Here is a 22,335-nt window from a genome sequence, read left to right as displayed (position 1 = left end):
TTTCTCACAGTGCGAATTGGGTCTCGGATTGTACAAACCAAGCAACACCATTTTGCTCCCAGGACTCCATTTCAAAGTATCTGAGTTGGTCAACATGAGTCCTGTCAAAACGGTGACTGTCCTCTTTAAAAAATTGATGCTGCCTAACCTGCTGAGTTGCTCTAGCATTTTGAGTGTGTTGATCAGATTTACAGCATCTACAGAGTTTCTCTTGTTTGGCCAACATAGTCAATAATTCTGGATTTGTCCTGGAGAATTGGGGTCACCGATGTAGATTTTCACAAATATAACGGTAGAGGTATTTTATGGTTAAGAAAAACTGTAACAACTCATTTACTGTACTCCAAAAAAACTGAACTTTATGTAATACGTCATCATGTCAAACCAGCCTCTTAAAGTGAACCCCAAGTCAATGTTGGTGGTTGTGAATTACCTAAGCTTCCACCAATTACATACAACATCACCAGTGTAAGGTACTGTATCATTTGTGCAGAAGTGAAATTTGAGGGGTCGGGGGCAGATGGAAGTTCAGTCATGGAACAAAATGGGAAGGATGCAAGTTAGATTACTTAAAACAACACCTTAACCAGAGAATTCAGAAAGATGCAGTTACCAAATTACGCAGCCAGAAAAAATGTGGAACTCTGTTCATGCTAACTGAACTTCCAAAAGAACATGAAACAGGAATGAAACATGATGTACAAAAAAATTCTAACTCTGATATGGTCAAGATGGTAATTGGCAATTAACATTAATGCTTCTTTGGATTTCATGTAAGAAATTCATGCACGTGGCCAAATATGTAAATATTTCAGAGAGTTGCTGCAGCATGAGCTATGTGTCTGAATTTGCTGAGTGTATTAGTTTTGCGCTTCAGAAACAGATAATGGAAGTACTGCAGAAATCTTCTTTCCATACACTAACTGCTGACAAAAGTAAAGAAGTTTCTGTACAAAACATGTTACTTTTGTATTTTAAGTTTCAACAAGAAAATTAAACTTCCGATGAGATTATGTTTGTGGGTATTTTGAAACTAACTGCATGTGACAGTATCAATATTAACTTGGCAATAAATAGTTTTTATATCAACAATCATCTTGATATTCAAAAGTTGGTGGTGTTTACGTCAGACGGGGCAAATGTTATGCTTGGAAAGAATAATGATGTGGCAATAATTACTCGCTGAGAAATTAAGTATCTGTCTGAGCGACATGACATTTCACACAAAGAAGACCTGGGACTATGCAGGATATAGAAACACTGCTACAAACAGCATATACAATGTTCAGCAGGTCATCAGCTATAAAGGAAAGCTAGAATTATCTCATGTCACAGAATGTGATGTGTCATTTCGACCACTTAACGAAGTAAGATGGCTGTCAAGACATTTTCCATTGCTGCTTTAATGAGGAATTACAAAGTTTTGATCCAGGTTTACAAAGAGTATGTTAATGAATATAACGATTCAATCAGCTTTAAGATTTTGACCGATCTGCAATATTAATTAATTTAACCGTTCTTAACCTTTTAGAAGATCTTGTATTTGCAAATTTCCTTCACAAAAGCTGTTTGAATACAATTGAATTACCGGAGAATGCAAAAGTAGAAATTAACATGTTACAGTCACAGTATCATGGTGATACTGTTTACTGGAGTGATAAAGTGAAAGATCTGCTTGCATCTACAAGTTCCGATGTAGAAACTGTACCTATTATTCGATTCACTCAAGGTGTGTAATCACTTAGATAAGAGCTCTCCTGGCGATGAGTGAATAGAAAGGTAAGCATCTGACCCTGTTCCCATTGCAAATGCAACCAATTTTGAATTTGGAAAAGAGAATGTTATGTGACTGACAAAAAAATTACTCAGCTACTATTACAAAAAAAATGATGCCTCAAAGATATCGCAGCAATCATGATCATGGATAAAGATAGATCTGGTCCTCGGGTTGAGGTTCTAAACTGAAAAAAGGCCAAATTTGAAGAAATGAGGAAGGATCTAAAAAGCGTGGATTGGGACAGGTTGTTCTCTGGCAAAGATGTGATTGGTAAGTGGGAAGCCTTCAAAGGAGAAATTTTGAGAGTGCAAAGTTTGTATGTTCCTGTCAGGATTAAAGGCAAAGTGAATAAGAATAAGGAACCTTGGTTCTCAAGGGATATTGGAACTCTGATAAAGAAGAAGAGAGAGATGTATGACATGTATAGGAAACAGGGAGCAAATAAGGTGCTTGAGGAGTATAAAAAGTGCAAAAAAATACTTAAGAAAGAAATCAGGAGGGCTAAAAGAAGACATGAAGTTGCTTTGGCAGTCAAGGTGAAGGATAATCCAAAGATCTTCTACAGGATTAAGAGCAAAAGGATAGTAAGGGACAAGATTGGTCCTCTTGAAGATCAGAGTGGTCGGTTATGTATGGAACCAAAAGAAATGGGGGAGATCTTAATTTTTTTTTTTTTGCGTCTGTATTTACTAAGGAAATTGGCATGGAGGCAATGGAAATAAGGCAAACAAGTAGTGAGGTCATGGAACCTATACAGATCGAGGAGGAGGAGGTGCTTACTATCTTGAGGCAAATCAGAGTAGATAAATCCCCAGGACCTGACAGGATATTGCCTCGGACCTTGAAGGAGACTAGTGTTGAAATTGCAGGGGCCCTGGCAGACATATTCAAAATGTCGGCATCTACGGATAAGGTGCCGGGGGATTGGAGGATAGCTCATGTTGTTCCATTGTTTAAAAAAGGCTCTAAGAGTAATCTGGGAAATTACAGGCCGGTAAGTTTGACGTCGGTAGTAGGTAAATTATTGGAAGGAGTACTGAGAGATAGGATCTACAAGTATTTGGATAGACAGGGACTTATTAGGGAGAGTCAACATGGCTTTGTGTGTGGTAGGTCATGTTTAACCAATCTATTAGAGTTTTTCAAGGAGGTTACCAGGAAAGTGGATAAAGGGAAGGCAATGGATGTTGTCTACATGGACTTCAGTAAGGCCTTTGACAAGGTCCCGCATGGGAGGTTAGTTAGCAAGATTCAGTCGCTAGGCATACATGGAGAGTTAGTAAATTGGATTAGACATTGGCTCAATGGAAGAAGCCAGAGAGTGGTGTTGGAGAATTGCTTCTCTGAGTGGAGGCCTGTGACTAGTGGTGTGCCACAGGGATCAGTGCTGGGTCCATTGTTATTTGTCATCTATATCAATGATCTGGATGATAATGTGGTAAATTGGATCAGCAAATTTGCTGATGATACACAGATTGGAGGTGTAGTGGACAGTGAGGAAAATTTTCAAAGCTTGCAGAGGGATTTGGACCAGCTGCAAAAATGGGCTGAAAAATGGCAGATGGAGTTTAATACAGATAAGTGTGAGGTATTGCACTTTGGAAGAGCAAACCAAGGTAGAAAATACAAGGTAAATGGTAGGGCACTGAGAAGTGCAGTAGAACAGAGGGATCTGGGAATACAGATATAAAATTCCCTAAAAGTGGTGTCACAGGTAGACGGGGTCATAAAGACAGCTTTTGGTACATTGGCCTTTATAAATCAAATTATTGAGTATAAGAACTGGAATGTTATGGTGAGGTTGTATAAGGCATTGGTGAGGACGAATTTGGAGTATTGTGTACAGTTTTGGTCACCAAATTACAGGGAGGATATTAATAAGGTTGAAAGAGTGCAGAGAAGGTTTACAAGGATGTTGCTGGGACTTGAGAAACTCAGTTACAGAGAAAGGTTGAATAGGTTAGGACTTTATTCCCTGGAGCGTAGAAGAATGAAGGGAGATTTGATTGAGGTATATAAAATTATGATGGGTATAGATAGAGTGAATGCAAGCAGGCTTTTTCCACTGAGGCTAAGGGAGAAAAAAAAAAGAGGACATGGGTTAAGGGTGAAGGGGGAAAAGTTTAAAGGGAATATTAGGGGGAGCTTCTTCACACAGAGAGTGGTGGGAGTTTGGAATGAGCTGCCAGATGAAGTGGTAAATGCAGGCTCACTTTTAACATTTAAGAAAAACTTGGACAGCTACATGGATGAGAGGTGTATGGAGGGATTTGTTCCAGGTGCAAGTTAGTGGGACTAGGCAGAAAAAATGGTTTGGCACAGCCAAGAAGGGCCAAAAGGCCTATTTCTGTGCTGTATTGTTCTATAGTTCTATGGTTCTAATACAGTGATCTTAAATTTGTTGTTTCTGCGAAAGTTAAGACTGGTTCAATTAAGATGTCCACTGATATGCTGAACCACGTGCTTAGAAACAGAGATTTTGAAGAACTGTCAATTCGCGTCGATATCATTGAAACATTTCAAGCTTCTAGTGCTGACTGTGAATGTGGATTCAGTCTTATGAATTCAATCAAATGTCAATCCAGAAAGAGTAGAAAATGTTCCACTTCAGGGGTTCCCAACTGGTGTCCATAGACCCCTTGGTTAATGATAGGGGTCTATGGCATAAAAAAGGTTGGGAATGCCTGATTTAAATGATCGAATGTAGATTAAGATGCATTTTTCATCTGGATACAAAATTCCTCTGGACAGTGTTTATAGACAATGAATTTGTAAGAAAGATAGATGAGAACACACTTAAATGTGAAATATTTTCTTTGTTATACTGTGTTTCATTATACCCTTCAATTAATAAAAATAATAGTATGTGATTTTCTGATTTTCATTCTAAATATTCATAGTATGCATATTATAAAACAATTTTAAGTGCCACACAGTATTCAGGCCATGTAAAAATTTCCTGCTCAGAGCAATGGTCGGTCTGCACAGCTGTAAAAAAATTAAAGGGTTATCATGCTAATGATTTTGAGAAACAGTTATTCCAAGGGTATGGATGCCTTACAGGAACGTCAGCTTAAATAATTGTCCTATGTTAATCATTCCTAACCATGTAACCTTTAGCGTTGTCATTAAACTTTTGTAAGTTATATTGGACTCCAGTTTGTAAACATTAAAATAGAGCTTGTTATTAACACACTTACCTTTACAGAAATCATGTTATCAGTGAACTGAAGGGGGAAGGTCAGGGAAGTTAGGAGGTTCCAATATCAAAGTGCACATCCTTCCCATTGTCGTGGCTTCTCTGTTGGCAGATTTCCTACTATGTAATCTTCTTTGTCTGTTTCCCCAATCCCAATTAATTTCATACAAGAATATTCATAGCATTGTCTGAGAAGTCTACTACTCTCTTCTGAGATAGTTTTAATTGGCTGAAATGTTCCAGTTTTAAAATCCTAAAAGCAATTAACATATTCGGGAGGAGAAGATGGGGGCACGACAGCAGTGCGCGCGGCCACTTCAGTGGTGATGTCTGTTATCTGTCAAGTAGGGGACCGTGCACAATTCTGATTTGATGGAGACAGACGTGAGAGCACGGAGGAACATCTGGAAAACTTCTGAAATGCCCACTTCGCTGCCGCTGCTACTGTGTGGTAACCGGAATCTCTGGAGCAGAAGGCCCCAAAATCCTTGGTTTTGCGTGTTTCAGCAGCCGGGGCGAGGTCAAAGGCACTCGGGAGGCTGTATCAGAGAGGCTGGTCGGAAGCTTGAAATTTTCGGACGGATAGACTCAGTGTCGGCTGTGGTCAGCTGCTTCCAAGGCATCGGCAAGTTGACGGTGCCTGGAGGTTTATGGCAGGGAGTTTCTCCCCTTTGCCGCCTGCTATCAGGGACTCGGAAGTCGATCGACTCGGGGACTTTTGAGACTATTTACCGTGCCCATGGTTTGTTCTTCATCAAATTATGGTATTGCTTTGCACTGCTATAACTATGTGTTATAATTATGTGGTTCTGTCAGTATTAGTCTTTGGTTTGTCCTGTTTTCTGTGATATCACTCCGGAGAAACATTTTATCATTTCTTAATGGATGTATGCATTTCTAAATGACAATAAAAAGAGGACTGAGTGTTCTCATATTTTAATTAACTCCCCATTTCAAGAATTCAATGGTTTGACTCCTTCCTCCATTTTTCTATAACGATACCCCCATCCGTTCCAATTCTCTTCTTCTGTGCTAATGGTGGCTCACACTTATCAGGAAGGTGCATTACCACCACCTACTGTTAAGGAGTATGACAGGATCCGTGATGGCGATCAGATCCTGCCTCACAAACCTGTTTTAATTTAAAAGTTCACTCGAGCCCCACAGGACTCAACCATCCTTGCTCCAGGTGCCGGAATATCCTGCAAGCTAGGCACTCCAGATCTACCCAATAATTGCCTAAACAGCTTCCTACATTCTTTTGATTACCTGTGGCACATCATGATCACATGTTCCACTGTTTCTGGCACCTTACTGAAGTCACACCACCCACTCCCATGTTTACCAACAAGTGCCAAAGTGGAGTGCAAACCCATATGTCCAAACCTCAGTCTTGCCATACACACATCTTCCTTCCTATTCCTCCCCAAAAGACGCTTCCCCTAAAATAACGGAACCAATTTTTAATTCTAGGAAGAGGTACAGTTGATGTTTCGGGCCGAGACCCTTCGTCAGGACGAAGGGTCTCGGCCCGAAACGTCGACTGTACCTCTTCTTAGAGATGCTGCCTGGCCTGCTGCATTCACCAGCAACTTTGATGTGTGTTTCTTGAATTTCCAGCATCTGCAGAATTCCTCGTGTTTACCATTTTTTAATTCTCGGTTTATAAAACTCCTTTAGTATGGCCAGTCACCCGAAGCAAATTCCAATTCTGTTCTCTTGAGCAATCCTGAATTTAATTGGTTCATCATTGACAGTTACCTTTCGGCTGCCAAGTGATTAAACACTTAAGACCTCGCCCTAATCCTCAGCACCTCTCCTTAAAATAGTCCTTAAAATTTTGACAAAGATTTTGGTCATTTCCTCTAATATCTGCATGTACTATATTAAAAGAGCTTGATTAGTGGGAGTGGGAGTCATTGTTACCTTTGCTCCAAGTTCTACAGCTTGGAACTAATTTTCTTGAGCATAAAAATATTTTCCAGATCTCCCATCAGCAGTTCCACAATCTTCTCCCCATCCCATAACATCCACATAAACGGTTCTTGAAGTTTTAATATTCTCTGGTCATATGCATCAGAATCAGGTTTAATATCTCTGGAATATGTTATGAAATTTGTTAACTTTACAGCAGCAGTACAATTAAGTACATGATAAATACATATAGAGAAAAAAGACTTAATTACAGTAAGTATGTGTATTAAAGAGTTAAGGTAAAATAAGCAGTGCAAAAAGAACAAAAGAAAAAGTAGTAAGGTAATGTTCATGGGTTCAATGTCCATTTAGAAATTGGATGAGAAAGGAGAAAAGCTGTTTGTGAATTGCTGAGTGTGCACCTTCAGGCTTCTGTACCACCTTCTCGACGGTAACAATGAGAAGAGGACGTGTCCTGGGTGGAGGGATCCTTATTGATTGCCTTCCTAAGTCACCGCTCTTTGACGATGTAGTGGATCCTAAGAAGGCTAGCACCCATAATGGAGCTGACTAATTTTTCAAGTCTCTGCAACTTACTGCTATCTTGCGCAGTAGCCCCCCCCCCCCATACAGACGGTGATGTGGCTAGTCAGAATGCTCTCCACAGTACATTTGTAGAAGTTTGAGTGTTTTAATTGACAAATCAAATTTCCTCTAACTCTTAATGAAATATAGCTGCTATCTTGCATTCTTTATATAGCTCCATCTATATGTTGCATCCAACTTAGGTCCTCAGAGATATTGACACCCAAGAACTTGAAATTGCTCACTCTCTTCACTTCTGAGCCCTCTATGAGGGTTGGGTTGCGTTCCTTCTCTTACCTTTTCTGAAGTCAACTATCGGCTCCTTGGTCTTGCTGAGGCTGAACGCAAGGTTGTTGCTGTAACACCACTCAACTAACTAGCATGTCTCGCTCCTGTACCCCGTTTCATCACCATCTGAAATCCTTCCACCAATGGTTGGATCATCAGCAAATTTATAGATGCTGTTTGAGCTATGCCTAACTACAATCATGGGTGTAGAGATAGAAGAGCAGTGGGCTAAGCACACATCCCTGTGGTGCACCAGTGTTGATTGAAATGTTATTTCCAAACTGCACAGATTCTGGTCTTCCGGTCAGGAAGTTGATGATCCAGTTGTAGAGGAAGGTACAGAGACCTAGGTTCTGTAGCTCTTCAAATGGGACTGCGGGAATGATTATTTTAAATGCTAAGGTATAGTCAATTAACTGCATCCTGATGTATCATTCACTTAACTTTTGTTTGATTCATTGCCCCTGCTCTATCCTTGATTTTGTAGCTTACAATGGCTGAACTAAATACACATCTTATATGTGTGTGAATACTTCTAAGCAAATTCATCCTATGGATCAATTATTCCTTGGTCACCAGAACAATAACAAAACTGCACAGAGAAAGCAGAATTCAGATGTCTTTTGTGGTGGGAGTACAATTTCACACTTTGTACATCTTTTGTAACATTACACAAGACTAATTTATCTTCTATCTTTTAAAATTAAATTGAGTTGTGATCATTCATATCAAAAATATATACAATTTATTGACAAGATGATTACAATTATGAGCTATTTTCTTGAACAAAAAGAAATACTTATTCACAATTAAATCCCTCATTGGTTTTAATGAAAAAAAAATATTAGTTATTCATCTGAGGAGAATAGCACAGGATACTGTGGAATAACTACAAAATGAAAATGGATATTGACAACAAAACTAAGTGTTATCTTTGTATAAATTTGAGGAGAAGCTCATTCGGAACTAGCCACTAATTTTCGGATGTTCAATACCCATTAGTAAAGGGTGAGGTGTGAGCTGGGTAGAGGTGGCATAGATACTCAAAACTATTTTCTTAAAATATTTTCAGATTATTGCTACTTGCTTCACTCTGTAGTTAGATTTAGTGGGAGACATAGCTTATGTATCAGAGGGCAGAAATTTCAATCCTTCAAAATCATTTGTTTATCTGTTCACACAATTCTCTTGACTCTCACTAATCTTTACTGTCATTAAAACTGCTTTTCCAGAAAAGTTAGAAAAACATTGTTTCATCATGTAATCAGTAAACAAAAAACTGCAGAAACAGATGCTGGAAATGTGAAAGAAAATGCTGGAAAAACTCATGCTTAGATCACAGAAAATATGCTGTTAACTTTTGTTGTTTCTCCCTGCATTTACTAGCATATTAATATACACTAAATATAGAGAAGAAATTAAATTATAAATATACATAACAACCTACGAGCAGAACTGACCAAGTTATTGTACAATTTTCATTAAAAACCAAGGAATAAATATGGAAAGGTATAAAAAGTTTATCAGTACCTGAAATTCAAAAAAAAAATCGGTTAAAATATCAGTTAACATCAACTCATCTTCCTTTCTCACAATAATTTCTAGCAGCTTTTGCTTACATGTCAGATCACCAGCCCTCTTTTTTTATTCCCTTAATACATCCCCTACCACCTCCTACCCACACTCCAATTGACCCTCATTCTTATTTTCTTCTATATCGTTCCTTTGGTCACCTTCCATTGTAGCTCCTTCCTTTGTGTGGAGGCAATTTTTCTTTAATAGTGCTCCTGTGTCATGCCTCATGATATTCTGCAACTTTCAACAGATGCATTTTAAGCAGAATTTGCTGCCATTGTTACATCATTGAATTCTTACCCTGGACCATTGGATCTGACAAATCCTTTCAGGTCCAGCTGCAATGCCTGTCTTGGGAGAACCCCAGACAAAAATTTGCTCGGTTTATTCAATAATTTTCTAAATATGATCTACTCAAAAATTTAATTCAAATAATTATGGAAAAATTGTTTACAGTAGATAATAGTGTATAAAAAGATACTTATTAGTAGAAAATATCGAACAATTATAAATGCCCTGAAAATCAGCTGCTATTCCACTGTATGTTTGTGTTAATTGTATCCTTGTGACATGTATTAATTTGTGTTAATTGTAATTAGATAGTGTTAATTGTATTTAGGTGATTTGTATCAATTGGTGTCCAGCTTACATATATGTATTTGGAAGAAGCTTCAAGAAGAAAATTGGTTACTGAAAGTGTGTGAAATATGGATTGTATGTCTTAAGTGTTCCAAGTAAATAGAAATGTTGTATTCTACTTTTTTTTTATTACTTCTGCACTCTATCTTTCTTGTATATCTTCCACTCAATCACAGAGATGTAATGGTATTGGGTTTGCTATCCTTGGGTTTCTGAGCTCAAATAAAAATCCTAAGCCCTATCAGATACAGATGGCTATGCGTACTTGCACTAGAGGGAGGTAAAACTATAGCCAACTACTCTTCAAAAGCTCGATCACTTCCCTGTTTATCATCCACAGTGAGTTTAGCAGCTAATTCCTGTCATTTGAGCAGCAACCCCCCCTCCACCAATGAAGACATACTTCCAGTTATCAAAGTAGTTTAAACACTGTTCATTCATTTTTAGTGATACATTTATATTTAAATAGAAATCCTGAGTTTTGAGAATTTTATCTTATAAAGGATTACCAAATTACAAATGATTTCAGAAACAAAGGATTTCCAAAATGAAGGTACAACCCCTATAAACTAAAAGTCATACTAACATGTTGCAGATGAACGAGTTGTCTATTGCAGAAATTGAAAGCAGAGGAATAGATTCTAGTCATTTTCTGTCATTCCTAACAAACCTACCTGTTCTCTTACAGTTATACTACTTTTTTCACTACTTGCTGACTTCACACAATGTGACATTTTTCAGTTACATTTGTCAGCCCAGGTGAATGCATTGTTTAATTAAACAGAAGTGGACCCCATTGTTTTCTCTTGATTAAATAATGGGCCAATGAGGACCCTTTTGCTCACTTGCTTACAAGTGGCTGAGCAAGGAATATTGGTTGGCACTTTAACTTGCTCAAAAATAAGTCACTGACCCTGGAAGAGTTTGCTGTTGTGTTAGAAAGCTGAGCTTGGTAAAATGTCCCCCTGGGCCCTGGACGGTTAATATCCATCACACAGACACTCACTGACTTGTATTCATTTTCACAACTCAAGTTCGGAGCCAGTTACTTTCACATTCACTCACTGTAACTCCACAACTCACACCTTTACATTCGCACTGAAATCTCACTCCTTCGATAGCTTTTGTTTCACTGTCCACATAACTCCACCTATTGTCACCAATTTTCATCATCATTTGATCTCCTGCTCAATCACGTGTTTTTTTTTTAAGATTTCCAAACTGTTACTGACAAAGTTCTGCAGATGAAGTTACTAGCATGTTTAGATGTGTGTGGTGTGTGTGAGAGAGAGAGAGAGAGAGAGAGAGAGAGAAAATGAAAATGAATGAATATCTGTTAGTTTCTAAGACTGATTAATTCTGAGTCTCTAGTTTTTCAGCTTATACATAGTCCCAAATGAAAATTGGGAATGGGCAACTGAAATATATGAAAAACAATTAGAAGTTAAATATTTACCTGGACACAAGATGGTGCAGGCAGTTTTCTGGGTGTTCTCTCCATCACAGAATGATCCACCATTCTGAGGGCTAGGGTTGGTACAAGTGCGTGTTCTTTGCTGCCATCCTCTACCACAGGTAGTGCTACAGGGCCACCACTCTGTCCATGTGGACCAGCCACCATTTACTGTTCAAAAGGGGCAACCAATAAATACACCAAATACCTCTACAAATCAAAAGCATCATGAAAAATAATAGTGTTCTATTATTTGAATATAAGCAATTGATAGGATTACATAGATATGAAAATGTAAAGGTTATTCTGAGAATTTTGAACCCCAAATCTATTTTGATGATTAAAGCAGTTTAACAAGTAAACAAAGAGGTATTGTTTATTTCTATGCCTCAGTTTATTGTGTTGAAGGATATAACACTGCTGATATAAAATATCATTAAACAATGCTTAGCTATATTAACCCAATACATCTGAGAAAAAAATAAAGTTCAATTGACTGACAAATCACATTAGGTCCAACCTAAATGTGTTGATCTTTCAGAACTTCTCAGTTGCTTAACTATTTATTATCTTATGTCAAAATGGAAAGGAAAGACAAAGGCCTGAAAATGAAAAATTTAAATGGGGTTGAATTGCATCTCTGATGTCTTCAGGACTTCTAAAAATCCTTTTATTTCACTGAATAGCTTATAAACATAATCACTGTTAATTTATAAACAGTCTCAATACAAGTTACATTGTAGAAATACAAAAATATTGAAGATTAATGCATGTTAGCAAAATATATTAAAGAGAACAGCTTAACAAAGTTCAATGAACAAACTTTGTAAGATGTACTATAACAGATCAGATTTTGCAGTCTTCAGTGGACAAACTGTCCTTCCTTTCCACCTACCTTTCTTGATTCCTTTGCCAAGAATTTCCTGCAAAAATTCGCCCCCGCCCTCATCTGCAAGGCGGGATGTTGCCCATGTAAATCTCATTGAGAGGAAGGATGAGCAACTGAATGTTGGCTCCAAGTTTCAGGGAGCCATTTAAGAGGGGAAGAGAACAGAAATGTAGTTCTAATTAGGGATAATTTAATCAGGACATTAGACACAATTCTCTGTCTCAAAAATCAGTGTCCAAAGGCTGTGTTGTCTGCCTGGTGCCTGTGTTCTGAACCTCTTATCTGATCTGCAAGGAATATGGAGAGAGGGGGAAAGATCCAGTTGTTATGGTCCATGTGGGTACCAACAATGTATGAAGAATGAGGAACGAGGTTTTGCTGAGGGAATTTGAACAGCTAGGGACTAAATTAAAATGCAGAACTAAGTAGGTAATAATCTTTGGATTGATATCCAAGATGTGCAAATGCCGCAGTACCAGTAAGATCACAGAATCAAATGACTGAGCTCAAAGATTGGTGTGGGAGAAGTGGGCTGGAATTAGTGGGATATTGGCACCAGTACTGGGGAAGGAGGGAACTGTTCCGACGGGACAGGCTCAACAAAACCATGCTGGGACCAGGGTCCTGAGGAGTCACTGGACTGGGGTGAGGGGAATGGGTTGGAAAAGGATGGATAAAGTAGAAGAGGAGAGTGCAGAAGAGGTTATCGAAGTCTCCAGAATAAAGAGTAAGACAAAAAGTTCAAAGAGGAATAAGAATTTACTATCAGGAAACATGGAGATAAAATTGAAAAGAAAGGCAGTGAATACAAGACTGAAGGTATTATATCTGAATGCACGCGGTATATGAAATAAGGTAGATGATCTTGTAGCGTAGTTAGAAATTGGCAGGTACAATGTTGTGGGCATCACAGAGTTGGGGATGGAAGAAGATCACAGCTGGGAGCTTAACATACAAGGATACATATTATATTGAAAGGACAGGGAGCTGAGCAGAGGTGGTGGGGTGGTTTTGTTGGTGAAAAGCCATAGAAAGAAGTGACAAAGGATTGGAAGAGGTAGAATCTTTTTTAGTAGAGTTAAGAAACTGCAAGGGTAAAAAGACCTAATGGAAGTTATATACATGCCTCCAAACAGTAGGCAAGATGTGGGGTACAAACTCAATAGGAGATAGAAAAGGCATGTAAAAGTGGCAAAATTGCAAAGATCATGGGGTATTTCAATATGAACATAGACTGGGAATATCAGGTTGGTGCTGGATCCCAGGAGAAGGAACCTGTAGAATGCCTATGAGATGGCTATTGAGAGCAGTTTGTGGTGAAGGCCACGAGAGAGAAGGCAATTCTGGATTGGATGTAATAAGATCTTAAGGTAAAGGAACCTTGGAAGGCAGTGCTCATGATATGATAGAACTCACCATACAGGTTGAGAGAGAGAAGCTAAAATTAGATGTATCGGTATTACAGTTGAGTAAAGGTAACTACAGAAGCATAAGACAGGAGTTAACCAACGGGGACACTAGCAGGGATGATGCTAGTGCAACAATAGCTGGAATTTCTGAGAGTAATTTGGAAGATGCAGGATTAGTTCATCGCAAAGAAAATGAAGCATTCTAAAGGGAGGATGAGGCAACTGTGACAAGAGGCCAAGTCAAAGACAGCATAAAAGCAAGAGCAAGGATATACAGTACAGCAAAAAGTACTTGAAAGCTTGAGAATCGAGAAGCTTTTAGAAACCAACAGAAGGCAATTCATTACAATAAGGAGAGAAAAGACGAAATATGAATATAATCTAGTCAATAATATAAATGATATCAGTTTTTTTCAGACAGATAAACAATAAAAGAGAGGCAACAATCGATATTGGACTGCTAAATAATGATATTGGAGATCAAAGAAATAGTGGACAAACTCAATAAGTGTATTGTATCAGTCTTCATTGCAGAAGACACCAGCAGCATGCCAGAAATTCAAGAGTGTCAGGGGCATAAGTGAGCGAAGTTGCTATTTCTAAAAAATAAAGTGTTTAGGAAGCTGAAAGGTCTGAAGTTGGATAAGTCACCTGCTCCAGATGGACTCCACCCCAGTGTTCAGAAAGAGGTTGCTGAAGAAATTATGAAGGCATTTACAGTAATCCTTCAAGAATAAGTAGATTCTGGAATTGTTCCAGAGGGCAGAAAAATTACAAACATCACTTCACTCTTTAGAACGGAGGGAGGCAAAAGACAGGAAATTATCAGCCAGTTAGCCTGAATTCACTGACTTGCAAGATGTTAGAGTTCATTATTAAGGATTAAGTTTCAGGGTACGTGGAGCCAATGATAAAATAGGCAGAATTCAGCATGATCTTCTTAAGGGGAAATCTTGCCTGACAAATATTGGAATTCTCTGAGGAAATAACAGTCGGGATAGACATAAGAGAGTCAGTGTAGATTTTTAGAAGACCTTTGACAAGGTGCCCTTTATGAGGCTGCTAAATGAGATAAGAGCCCATGGTATTACAGAAAAGATGCTAGCATGGACAGGAGATTGGCTGATTGGTAGAAGGCAAAGATAGGGAATAAAGGGGCCTTTTCTGATTATCTGTCCATGCCTAGAGGTATTCCGCAGGCGCCTGTGTTGGGCCCACTTCTTTCTTCAGTGTATGTTAATGATCTGGATGATGGAATTGATAGTATTATGGTCACGTTTGCAGATGAAACAGAGGGACAGGTAGTGTTGAGGATGTAGGGAGGTTGCAGAATGACAGATAGATTAGGAAAACAGGCAAAGAAGTGGCAAATGGAATACAATATTGGGAAGTGTATGGTCATGCACTTTTGTAGAAAGAATAAAGATTTAGACTATTTTCTAAATGGGGAGCAAATTCAGAGATCAGAGGTGCAAAAGGACTCGGGATTCCTTGTGCTCCCTAAAGCTTAACTGGCAGATTGAGTTATTTGTAAGGGAAGTAAATGCAATGTTTGCATTCCTTTCAAGAGGAGTAAAATATAAAAGCAAGGATATAGTGCTGAGGCTTTATAAGGCACTAGTCAATCAATATCTGTAGTATTGTGACCCCATATTTAAGAAAGCATGTGCTACCATTGGAGAGATGGTTTAAAAGAATGATTCCAAAAATGAAAGGGATTGTGTATGAAGGTGGGGTTGGGCCAGTACTTGCTGGAATTAAAAAGAATGAGAGGGGATCTAATTAAAACCTATCAAATCTTGAAAGGCCTAGGTTAGACATGGTGAAGATGTTTCCTATAGAGGGAGGTGGCTAGGACCAGAGAGCACAGCCTCAGAATAGAACATCCATTTAAAGCAGTGATGAGGAATTTCTTTAGTCAGAGGGTAGTGAATCTGTGGAATTCTTTGCCCACAGATGGCTGTGGAGGCCATGTCATTCAGTGTATTTAAAATGGAGAATGATAGGTTCTTGATTAGTAAGGGCATCAAAGGTTATGGGGAGAAGTGAGGGGAAAGGTGTTGACAGGGAAAACAAATCAGCCAGAATGGCCGATTCTGCTCCTATAGCTTTCAGATTAAGCCCCATTCGATGCTGCTGAAAGATAAGCTTAGGTAGACAGCATAGCGTTGGTCAAGGCATTGCTGGCTGAAAAAGTAGTCAAAAGGACTGTTTGTGAATCTTAGAGTTAAAAAAAAGTCCAAACTATTAAATACTGATTAAAATAACATTGAAATGAAGCATGTAAGATAAAATTTTTAAAACTCATAGAATAGTTTAAAACTTTCAAATGAATTCAGACTATTAAAGCAAATTAAATTAAATTATATATTTATTGCTTGTTTATTTATTATTATTAACCTCTTTCTTTGGGAGCAGTCTTTCATTGATTCTATTGTGTTTCTTGCATATACTGGAAAATGAACCTCAGGGCTGTATATGGTGACATACTGTATATGTACATTGACAATCAACCAGCTTCCACAATGACACATGAAGGAGGACATGAGTAAACCACTTATTATCAAAGAAGTGTAGACGACCTGCAAGAAATGAGGCCACTGGGCCTGATGGAATTCCAGCAGAAATCCTCAATGAAGTTTTCACATAAATTTTAAATCATATTCATGACATGCTTGTCAAGATCTGGGACCAGGAGAAGATTCCAGCTGATCTCAGGGGCGCCCTGATCATCACACTTTTCAAAAAAGATGACAAAGCTGACTGTGGAAACTATAGGAGCTTCTCCCTCCTCTGTATAACAGGAAGGTTCTCACCTGAATTTTATGTGACCAGCTTTCGCCTCTGCCAGAAGATCTCCTGCCTGAGTCTCAGTGTGGCTTTCGTTCAGCCAGAGGAACATGTGACATGATTTCTACAGCACACCAATTGCAGGAGAAAGCCCAGGAAAAAAAATCTCCCACTTTAAATGGTCTTCATAGACCTTACCAAAGCATTTGGCTCTGTAAATTGTTCTGTCCTTTGGCAGGTACTATCCAAAATTGGGTGCCTGAAGAAACACCTCAAGATCCTGCAGCTCTTACACAATAGTATGAGTGCAACAGTCATCAGCAACAGTGACTCGGAAATAATACGTTTTTAAGGTTGAGACTGGGGTCAATCCGGGGTGTATCGTTGCCCCAACTCTGTTTGCCGTTTTCATTGCAACCATTCTTCACCTCAGAGGCCAAGAACCACCCACAAGTAGTCCGGGGGGGGGGGGGGCACTCCTTAACCTTAACAGGTTCAAGGCAAAGAGCAAAGTGTCAACTCCTTCCATCATGGAGGTCCAATATGCAGATGACAATGTCATCGTTGGTCACTCTGAGGACCTGCAATGCATCATGGATGCTTTTGCCAGAGCATACAAGTTCCTGGGACTTGATCTAAACATCAAGAAAACCTAACCTGCTCAAGCTCCTAAACCTCTAACCATCCAAGTTGATGGCATCCCTCTGGAGAATACTGATCATTTCCCATATCTTGGCAGCCTTCTTTCTTCAAGAGCCAACACTGACCTTGAAATATTCGCAGAATAGACTGTGCGTGTGGGGCTTTTGCCAGGCTGAGAAAGAGGGTTTTTGAAGATCAGGATGTCAAGACCAACTCTAAGTTTTTTGCCTATAAAGCTCTAGTCCTCCCCTCCTTGCTATATGGAGTGGAGTCATGGACAACATACAGCAGGCACATAAAATCCCTAGAAACCTACCATCAACGATGCCTCTGAAAGTTTCTGAGAGTTAGCTGGAAGAATAGGGGTACTAACTCCAGCATCCTGGAGCAAGCTAACATTACCTCCATAACCACAATTGTGTCTCAACACCAACTGTGATTAGTTGGCCACATCATCCATATGCCTGACTCCCACCTCCCTAAGCAACTCCTGTTCAGCCAACTCAAGGATGCAAAGCGCACTCCTGGAGCGCAGAAAAAGCAGCTCAAGGACAATATCAAGACATCACCTGAGGAAGTGCCACATCAACCTGAATGGATGGGAGAAATTAGCACAGGATAGGAAAAGCTGGAGAAGGACTCTCTATGAGGGACTGCACAGCTCGAAGAATACCTCCACTGTACTGTTGAGACTAAGTGGCTTCAACGTAAGAAGAGACTGGAAAAGGCCCAACCAGCTACATCCACCACCACTTCAGTGACCTCCACTTGGAAACACGGCAATAGGGCTTGTGGATTATGGATCCGCCTCCTCAGTCATCTCACAACCCGCAAGCAACCAGATCAACTACCAGGGGAAGAATCATTCTCCACTATGAGATGATGATGATGATGTACTTTGATAATAAAATTATTTAAACTTTGACATCCAAAAATACCAATACACAATTTAATCCATCACATAAATGAATCAATTAGGTCCTACCGATCACAGACTGTTTAAATAAGATTCTTCAAATTAATTTGTGAATTGCTGTCGTTTCATGCTTAATCATTAGTCTTCATGAAGAATCCGGTGACAGACTGCAATGATGAGAACTTCGGTAAACAGCTGCCAGAAACTTTGAAATTCCCACATCCCGTAAACTTGTTTGGGAATCCCAGAATGGTTGACACTTATGCACATTAATTTCCACATTTCCATATCATATCTGGCCAATGTATTTCCTGATTTGATAAATTCTAGTATTGTATATTCTTAGTTCATAAAAAAGTCAAAACCATTTTACTTCTAGTGGGATACACTATTGTTTGCCCTATACATAAAGAGCACTGTGATTGTTTTATTGTTGAGGCTTTGCTCAGTTTTACCACAACAAATTGCATAAATTGTTCATTTTTAGTGATCTGAAGACAACTCTAAAATGACACCACCTGCTGAAACGTCTGACACTGTTGTTCATTAATATCATATTGACTAATAAACAGAATTTGAAAAGTCACTTTCCAGGAGTGAATTAACAGCTTTTGAAACACTCAGGAAAAAAACATGTTCCATTTGTAAGCAGTAAAATACACTACTCCCCAAAGCATGAAGCAATAAAAGAATGTGATGTGAATAAATACTGACACAAAAGGCTAAGGTATTTGTTTAGTGTTGAACAATATAAATGAGTCCATTTAAATCACACCACATACTACAATATCACTTCTCAGTCACTGAAGGGAATGAGCAACCAAAGGAATGATTAAACTATATCCTTTCAGTGCTTATCTTTTCTTTAGCTCAGACAGACCATGCAGCTTTCTGACTTTATTAACATATCTATCAAGATATTATAACATGCTTGATTAACAAAATTATTGATGACAATAGTACTGGACAGCACACATAGGTCTGAGTCTGAAAATAGTGGAGACTAATGCCATTGCAAAAACACAAGCCCAGAAACTTAGGCTGGGCTGATACTCGCAATGCAGAGCTAAGGGAGGAGTACATTGTCAGCAATATTCTATTTGATATTATTTTAGATCAAGGATGTGTCCATTTTCCCAGAATGGTGTAAAGGAATATTTGATACTATTTTAAAGAGCAGAGTAATTACTCCCATTCTTCAGGTAATATTAATCACCGTTATGTCATTGTAATAGATTATTGAATCACCATGACATTGATGTTTGTGGAATCCTTCACTGTTCAAACTATCTTCTAGTTTTCTACATTCACAAAATGGCTACATTTCATATCTGATATAATTAGGTGTAAAGTATTCTGGGATGTTCTATAGTGGCAAATAATGCTATATTATTGCAAATTCTTTCTCTCTTGATCAAGTTAATATCTAGACACTGGCTAGCCTGAAAACTATGGAAGGGAGATGACAGTTTTCGTACAAATTTGAAGAACTCTGACTGGTTAAAATTTTCATTACCATTGATGTTTGTAAAATACCCTGCCATACCTAAATAGAATCCTTTTGTTATCCAGCATTTTTTCAGGTATTATTTGGATCCTTGATCAACTCACAAGTGCGATCAATCTTTAAAATCATTTTTATGTGTCTTTTTTTGCATTATGATTGCAGTCATGTTTTTAGTAATTAGTTTTTTCTCTTGTAATCCCTGATTATTGAAAGTTATTAACAGGGTTGCTGCCAACAGCAAGTTTTACAGGTAAATGTAATACTTATAAAACTACTATCAGACATAGACAAAACTATTGTATTCTGCAAGATAATTTGGCAATATTTTATGACCTTGTAATGCTTATAACCTATTGCAATACAGAAAGATTTTCTGATATTGCGTTTATAAGCCCTTCCAAATTGCAAAGAAACAAAAAAAAATCATTTTCTTTCAAAGCCTAAAGCAATGTTAAATCTTTCAAATTACTTTATCTAGCTGCCTTAGTAACATTGAACTGATACACAATCTTCAGAAATAAAACATTTGTTTTTTACTTAAACTCTATTTTTGCTATTTTTATCAATTAATAAGTCATGATCACTTATTAATTATTGTTTCTCGATTAGACTCAGGCAACCTTGCTCTGTGATCTTTGTCACTGCCTGTTATTCTTTTCTCATTTAAAATAAACTATTGCTGCCAGCTGATGGGTCAAAATGACTTGGTAGCAAAGCTTTATTTAATATTTAGATTTTTCTTAGCTTCCTGGGCTGAGGGGATACCTTTAAGGGCATTTTACTTACTTTCAAATTGAATGTGTAAAATACAGATTGATGGCTTTGTGCTTGGGAAACTGACCAATGAACAGATGTAAGATTAAGGCATGGTTCAGCTGAATATTTAAAGTTATGATGATTCCATCTAAAGAAAGCTTCTCGTTGGAGCTGGTATTTCAGCTCCTTCTGAAATATTTGTGGCAAATATATGTTTTATGGAACGATGTTTTACTCCGCCTTAGGAGCTTTCAGATTGATAAGGTAAAGTCGGCGGATATATACATATTTGACAAAACCTCAGAAGAACTAAACCTCAGTGTGATGTGATGGGTGCTTCAACAGTGTAGCACAGAAGTGCACAGATGGAAGGCTGGAAGTAGAAGAGATGACAACATTTTTCACTGATATCGAGGGCCACTTTTAACCTTTTGGGAGTGTTGTACTGTTGACAGTGAAGCTGTTTCCACTAGTCTTCTAAAGAACACCGCTATCTACTGGGCCTGGTAGACTTCTACATCTTTCTCTTCCTGAGGCACCAATGGAGATACATCAACAAACCTTGCAATTAATTTCAAGTAATAATCCTAGTGATAGATAGGTTAGCCATAAAGTTGGTAGTTATGACAGCTGTTCAAAGGAGTGGCTATTCAGACTTGCCAGTTTCGCTGCATTCCAAGATGCTTCCTTATGAGGAGGTTGCACATTCTCCCAGTGACCAACTGGATGTCTGCTATCGTTCCAATTTCCCCAACCTCTCAAAAATCGATGGTTAATTAGCTACTATAAAAAATGTAGGTATGTAGCCAAACATAATAGCGGGTATGACAGGCATATGAGAGAAAGGTGGAGGATGAACAGGTGAGAGATCTATTGGGAAATGGCATGGAACCAATGGATTAAATAGTCTCCTTATGTGCAGTATTAAGTAATACATATGTATGACATACATTGCTATTGAGCATACATACAGGAAAGAGGCCCATTATGGGAACCAATAATTTTATAGGTGAGTAGCAATGGCTGGAAAATGCATTTTACCATTCGCCGGCATTTCCATCCTGGTTCATTACCACCCTGGAAAGCTACAGAGGCTGTGGATGAGGAATGTGACATCTTGTTTACAGATCTAGCCATATCTGAATTGAGTATAGTCTGTAAGAAACTATTGGAAAGCCAAGCTGAAACCTTAATGGAGATGGGCATGTGGCAAACCTCTCGGAGTTCCACTATTAGGTTGGTCTTTTCCTCTTTCTGTTGGAGCCTGGCTTGGGGACAGATCCCAATGTTCAGTGTTGTGTGTCTCATTGATCTGAGTTTGAAGAGGACTGAACCTGGACAAAATGGACTCTGAAAAGCCATTCTTACAATCAGTGACTGTTTATGTTTTACTTGTGAGTGTGAATCACCAGGTGAAAAGCAAAGGGACCCATCGATGGCATAACACCATCTGACCTAGTCCACAGTCCTGTACAAGGCATTCACTCAGGGCAAATGAGATCCTCTGATTCTTCACAAACAAGAGAATATCTGCAGCTGCTGGAAATCAAAGCAACACACTCAAAATGCTGGAGGAAGTCAGCAGACCAGGCAGCATCTTTGGAAAAGAGTAGATCTACCCTGCAACACACATCAAAGTTGCTGGTGAACGCAGCAGGCCAGGCAGCAACTTTGATGTGTGTTGCTTGAATTTCCAGCATCTGCAGAACTCCTGTTGTTTGCATTTTTAAAAGATCTACCCTGCAACTTCTTTTCTCCAGTCCTGAAGAATCCTGCTGAAGAGTATTTGTCCGAAATGTCAACTCTACTTTTTTCCCATAGATGCTGCCTGGCCTGCTGAGTTCCTCCAGTATTTTGTGTGTGTTCCTCTGATTCTTGTTTTTATTGTTCTTTATTACTTTAAGTAATGATGGGGACCTTGGAAGATTGTCATGTCAAAGTCATAAAATTTCCATGTTATGTGTGCCAAGAATACTTAACTTCTGTCACCAGTTTT

General features: G+C 38.6%; 1 protein-coding gene across 1 annotated transcript in view; it reads right to left on the bottom strand.

The window, feature by feature from the left end:
- unc5a (unc-5 netrin receptor A) overlaps positions 1–22,335 on the bottom strand; it is a 337,030-nt gene that overhangs the window by 139,306 nt on the left and 175,389 nt on the right. The window contains exon 9 of the mRNA XM_072264606.1: positions 11,434–11,601. Within this exon, the coding sequence (XP_072120707.1) occupies positions 11,434–11,601 (168 nt within the window). The remainder of the gene's footprint in view (positions 1–11,433; positions 11,602–22,335) is intronic.

Source organism: Mobula birostris, chromosome 7 (assembly GCF_030028105.1).
Source record: "Mobula birostris isolate sMobBir1 chromosome 7, sMobBir1.hap1, whole genome shotgun sequence".
NCBI classification, from domain to species: Eukaryota; Metazoa; Chordata; class Chondrichthyes; order Myliobatiformes; family Myliobatidae; genus Mobula; species Mobula birostris.
This window is presented reverse-complemented; position numbering and strand designations above follow the sequence as displayed.